Source organism: Poecilia latipinna, unplaced genomic scaffold (assembly GCF_001443285.1).
Source record: "Poecilia latipinna isolate Pla-1442-1.1 unplaced genomic scaffold, P_latipinna-1.0 Scaffold1470, whole genome shotgun sequence".
Classification (NCBI taxonomy): domain Eukaryota; kingdom Metazoa; phylum Chordata; class Actinopteri; order Cyprinodontiformes; family Poeciliidae; genus Poecilia; species Poecilia latipinna.
Genome location: NW_015114086.1, coordinates 162,497 through 168,580, shown reverse-complemented (window position 1 = coordinate 168,580; position 6,084 = coordinate 162,497). Strand labels below are relative to the sequence as shown.

The window sequence follows — 6,084 nt, the reverse complement described above, 5'->3', positions numbered from 1 at the left end:
TAGCTCTCGAGGACTGGACTTGGCCACCCCTGCTGTAGGAGACGCGGCAGTAAAGTCAAATCCCATCCACCACCCTCGCAAGTGTGTGCAAACTTCCCGTTAATTAAAGCCAAAAATGAAATGTCTCCCTCGCTCCCCCTCTTGTCTGCCTTCTCTTTCTCCTCCAGACTACGCTCTGCGTCACCCCAGCCAGCTGCTGAAATCCAGCCATTTCTTTTTCTTCCAGCTGCCCCGCTTCCCAGAGCTCATGCTCTCCATCAACGACTTCAAGGTGGGCTTACATGCTTTTCAAGGTCAAGCTTGTGTGCATGTGGGCACACACTTTTGTGTGTGTATGCGTGTGTGTGTGTGTATATATATGCGTGTGGGGGTGTGTATGTGTGTGTGTGTGCGTGTGTGTGCGTGTGTGTGTGTGTGCGCGTGTGTGTGTGTGTGCGTGTGCGTGTGTGCGTGTGTGTGCGTGTGCGTGTGTGTGTGTGTGCTGGTGAATGTTGCACATTGTTGCTGTGTTTGTTTTTCTGTGTCAGTGTCATTGGTAGACATGGACTCCTGTGTGCAATCTACAAATACTCACCTACTATTCAACAGGCCCCCTATTTAATCCAGCTGTTACCTTCTTTCCTGATCAGAGATCATTTCAGATTTGTCAACAGATTGGATTTCAATTATTTTGCATGAATAAAGCTCCTCAGTCCTGAGGCTGAAGCTGCATTGGCTCCTTTCCTATAAGAGGAAGCTGGTGCCTTATTATCGCCTTGTCAAACGGTGCTGCAGTTCAGTTTCTGTCCCCTACGACGAAGTATTAGGGCCAGGCTAAGAATGAAAAAGTAAATTACAAGAATAAAGTCATAAAAGTACCAATAAAAAGTCCTAAGTTATGAAAATGAACACAGCATTGAAGTCAAAATAATATGACTAGAAATGTTTTGCTTAAAGGTTTCAGATTATCAGATAAATGGTGGTATAAGACAAAAATATTCAAAGTTGATTCAAAAATTCAGTTTTTAAAGCTTTCTGAATTTGTAATATCTCCTTACATCATTATGGCGGACTTTTGGCTTTTTCTACTTTCAACTCAGCCTTGTTGAAGATCAACTGATCACAAGGGAAGAACTCTTCAGCAGCATTAAGTTAATTTTACTTAATAAGTGAAATGGTTGTAAAGGTACGCATTCACAAACATTTCACTTTTTTCTTGAATTTTAGAGATCCCTGTTGTTTTGGCAGCAGTTTTGCTATTCAGCTTTAACAGTGATGCCATATTCAGTCTGAGTTTTCCAGGTTTAGAAGCACAGCATGAGACGCCCGAACTGCAGCTGAAGGTCATCAGAGCTGATCTCACCTGCGCTGCAGCTTCTCTGTCTCACGTTACGGGAACATCGGCCGTCCTCCTGCAAATTTTCTGCTGATCAAATGGCTCCAGTGTCAGTCTGCTGTCTGTCTGTCTGTCCTGCAGGCCCTCAAAGCCTTGTTCACTAGTCGGAGCACTGGGATCGGGAGAAAGGGCCGATGGCTCACTGCAGAGGATTTGGAAGCCTACTTGTACGCACTCTCTCAGCCGGGAGCTCTGACAGGAGCTCTCAACTATTACAGGAATGTCTTCAGGTGGGGGGATAATTCATATCTCATATCTTTTTTTTTTCTTTAAATAAAAAAAAGAAAGAACGAACTGGAGAAAGGTCTTCTACAGGATCTGAAAGCATCCGGGGTAACTCACTGACCTGCCCCACTTACACAGTAGCAGGATGGTTTTCAGCCACCATGACCCGGTTCTGTTGACAAAATGTCACCTGATTGTTTATCACTTTATTTAGCCAAACTAACAAACCTTTTAGATGCTCCGAGTCGGACTGTGTCACAGTCCAATATGATAAAAACGTTTGTATCCTTAAAGGGATGGTTTTATGTAAAATCCACTTTTTACATCATGTTCCAATGTAATTCCTTTATCAAAACCATAACTGGAGTGTTCCCTGGATTCTTTCATGCTTGTTTGAGTAATCCTTTAATCTCCATGGCAACCATTCAGCTGTGCAAAACGCCTGGGTGGACGTAGCTGCAGTTTCCAAGCTTCTAAGCTCTGCCTCACAAAGCATACCTCCCCCGCGACTCCCCCTCTCAGCTCCTTCAGACTAGCCAGGAGCAATTAGTAAACAACTGGTGAACCTCCACATTTGCTGAGTTCAGCATAAGAGCTTTTTCTCAGTGCAACACTGGTAGAAACACTATCAAAAGGTTTGTAGAGTGGCCATGGTTTGATGACTTCCTGCAGGTGGAGTTTCATAATAAGCAGGAGTTTTTAAAGATACAGAGGCTCAATTTCAAGGCGTTTCAATTTTATAGTCAAATTTCTTTTAAGTCATATTTAATATAGCAGTAGTTATTTGATTGTCCTATAAAGATGCCTAATCCTGCCCCTTTAAGCCATATTTTTTATGTCTGCTGTGAAATTTTAAAAAGTTCAGGAGTAATTACCATTGTAAAAAGGTTTAACAGCTTTAGTGCTCATCACAAAAACAACAACCACAAAGCAGTGCATGATTGGGAAGCAGGAAAAAGATATGGATTTCAAAATTTTCTTCATTGTAAGATACATTTCGCTCAATGAGATTGGATGGAGAACATCTGTAAACATTTATTTATTTTCTGGTCTGCCAACAGATTCGCCATTTGGTTTAGCTCTTGAATGTAACTGCACCATTATAACAGAGGAGCATACAGGGAACAGCTGCATTTATACTGAGACTTAATAACACACCAGTGGACTTTTCTGACTAACTAGAGGACTTTTCAACATAGCAGGGTTTAGCCTCACTGACCCTTCTGTGTTCAGTGAACGTTGGCTGGATGTCCGCCAGACATTTCATGGTGTTTCACTGAGTTTCTTGGCGAACGTTGTCTGTAAACGTTGACTGAACATTCATGGCTACGCTCAGGGAACACCGTCTGAACACTAGCTGGGTAACAAAATGAGGGGCCAATACAAATGGCCACCACCAGGTGTTTTTTTTGTTTTGTTTTGTTTTGTTTTGTTTTTAATGAAAAGCTGTCAAATTTTTTTCTATAGCAACAAGAAAGTTAAAAGTGCTTTACACCATAAAAAACCTAATACAGTGACCAATTAAACATTATATTTTGTCAGATGCAAAATCATCAAGCAAATATACCTCAAATATCCAGATCAAAGGTCCAGTTCTAAACGGGGTGTGGTTTTAGCCTTGATTTAATTGAACTCAGTGTTTCAGCAGTTTAGCAGTTTTTCTGGAAGTTTGTTACAGATTAGAGGGACCTAAAAACTGAATGCTGCTCCTCCATGTTTGGTTCTGAGTCAAGGGAGCTATGCAATATTTGTTCCACTTCACAATTATGCTCTCCTTTGTGTTGGACCACCACATAAAGTTTAAAGTAAATACATTCTTACAATTTGTACTTGTACTGTTGCTAAATATGCATCAATTCATGGGATAAAAATACCTTTAAAATGCTTTGTGATAAAGTAAAGGTGTGCCCAATTTGGAAGAAGCAGCAGTGCAGTCATTCTCTACTTAAAACTGAAAAGTACTGTTCACTGTTAGATTTACATGAACCCTGGTGGTTGTTTGGAGCATTGTTTGGGTTTAACTAGTAAATATGCACACAGAGCATCTTTATCTAGTAGGAACTGCCACCTTTGTATCTAAAAATACTATCATCACTGACACAAGTCTGCCAAATATCTGCATCATCTTGCAGCTTTCTTTAATAAACTGTCCACTTCTGTTAGCCGAAAGGAGGAACAGGGAAGAATATTGAAGGGCATGTACTGTTTTTTTTTTTTTTACATGTGAACTGTGCGTGCATGACTGGGCAGGCCATCTGCTCCCTTCTCAAGCAACGAGCTTTTATCTGTTCACATGAAAGAAATTGTACTGACCCATGACCACCAGGGATGTAAATATCAACGTACAGTCATTCATTATTCATCCAATCATTTCATATGTATTGATTGATTAACCCTTTAATGATGTATTTGAAAACACACTGTGGGATTTCACTATCACTATAGTGCAGATGATATAAAAAAGAGCATCCCAGTTGTTCAGGATCTACTGGGTCTGTCTCAGGGGAGCTCAGAAGTCTCAACTCAAAAGGAGTTGATACATTTTTCTAGTGTTGTGTGGCCTCCAGAAGACCAGAGCAGAAACTATTTCCTTTGTTCCTTGTTGTTTTCATGCCAGCTCTACTGCAGTTTGGTTCACTTCTGGCTGCAGTGTGAACGTAGCTTTAGTACTGTGTGAGTTTTACTGTTTTTCGTAAAGGCAATACAACACACTGCTTAACCCCCCCACCCCCGCCCCCCAAAATATTTCAGAAGGGCACTTTTAGTCTGGAGTTAAAACGGCCTGTGCTCTAGCACCACCTAGTGTCTATCTGTGCACATCCCTGTTCTTACCTACCTATTTCAATGACATACATTGAAGTTTGCAGGTTTAATGTGAGAGAATGTGAAAATATTTAAGGAGTGTGAATATTTTTGCAAAACAATTTCTTTTTTTTTCCTTCTTCTTCTTCCACATGTCAGCTAAAGTGTAACTTGTATCTGTCACCAGCTCGCTCCCTCTGAGCCACAGGCACGTCAGGTCTCCGGTGCTGCTGCTGTGGGGAGAGCGGGACGCATTCCTGGAGCAGGAGATGGCCGAGGCCTGCCGCCTCTACATCAGGAATCACTTCCGTCTCAACATCATATCCGGGGCCAGCCACTGGCTGCAGCAGGACCAGCCCGACATTGTCAACACCCTCATATGGACCTTCCTGAAGGAGGGAGAGGGACGCAAAAGCTACAGGAACTAAACCCGCACAGCCCTCGCATCCCACCCCTCTCCCCTCAACACCTTGCACCGTCCCCACTCTCCCGGAAGCCTTAAATATGCCTGTGATACCAAGCAACATAGTGATGATGCAATCATTCTTTAAATTTTTTCACATTTTAGATATATTTTTTAAAAAAAGAAGTCAGCGAAGAAGGAGAGAATCAAAGCACACCTCTCACTCAAGAGGAAAGGACACATGTTTTAAGATATTTTTTTGCACATGACAGCGACATATCCGCCTTAAAGTTTTGTCGGTTTCAGCATTACAAATGTGTGGCGAAATCTTTTTATGTATTTATTACATTTATTTCTCTTTGTGACCTGTATTGTGTGGTGCCTTTTAACTTTGGAGCTGTCGCGGTGTGAAGACGTCCCGGGGCGTCGGGGCGTGTCGTTGTCCACTGTTCTCGTGTCGCTCAGCTGTATTTCGGGCACAGTTCCCAGGGAGTCCCCCACCTCCCAGGGCTTTGTTTATCAGGTAGTGTTTGTCAAAATGGAGGTTTCTTTTTTAGTCATTTTTTTCTCTCCTCCCTCGGATATCTGCTCAAATATAGAGAATGTTAACTTGATCTTCCTGTAGAGAAATGTTAAGTGACGGTTGCCTATTGTACTATTTTGTATCTCTTCCTACACACTGCATTTTGAAACTCACTGAGCCAGGTCGATACTGTTTGATTTTCTAAATAAACTGAATAAGTGTCTGTCAGACTGCAATGCTTCTTCGCATTTTCAGCCTATTTTTGGGTGACTATTGTCGTCGGGTGTTTGAAGCTATAAACAGAATCTCATGCTGTTTTTGTGCTTGTAGCTGTCTCACCAGCAGTCACCGTAAGCTTTTACACAGAGGAGATGGGGGAAAAAAAGAGCAGAGGAGGCGTTACTAAATTTATCAGTCGAGTGACGCAGCAGTTTAAAGCTTTTTCTGTAGAACAAACGTCTGGATAGTTGATATTTATAACTTTGCTCTGTGGCAAAGAAAAATGCTGATGTAGAGTCACATTCGTTTCACATAAACGGCTTTCAGAGGGGTGTCAGCACAGTCACACTGTTCACCTGAAGAAGTAGATTGGGCCGCGTTTCAATTAAAAGAACTAAACCGTAAATTTCTATTTTTATTTTATGTTGCTGAATTACACACCTGCACTATTGTTTGAAATTAATAAACATTTTTTCCCCTTTGAAAGAATTGTTTTTGTCCTAATGAATTCATATTTAACCCCAGCTGATCTCTGCA

General features: G+C 41.7%; 1 protein-coding gene across 1 annotated transcript; it reads left to right on the top strand.

Moving 5' to 3' along the window:
* The first annotated feature begins 88 nt into the window (after nucleotides 1–88).
* Nucleotides 89–5,803, top strand: LOC106962902 (epoxide hydrolase 4-like). The gene is made up of 3 exons (XM_015057534.1): nucleotides 89–271; nucleotides 1,457–1,605; nucleotides 4,590–5,803. Exons 1-3 carry the CDS (start codon nucleotides 116–118, stop codon nucleotides 4,828–4,830), a joined length of 546 nt encoding a protein of 181 aa, XP_014913020.1. The 5' UTR covers nucleotides 89–115; the 3' UTR covers nucleotides 4,831–5,803.
* The last annotated feature ends 281 nt before the right edge of the window (nucleotides 5,804–6,084 follow it).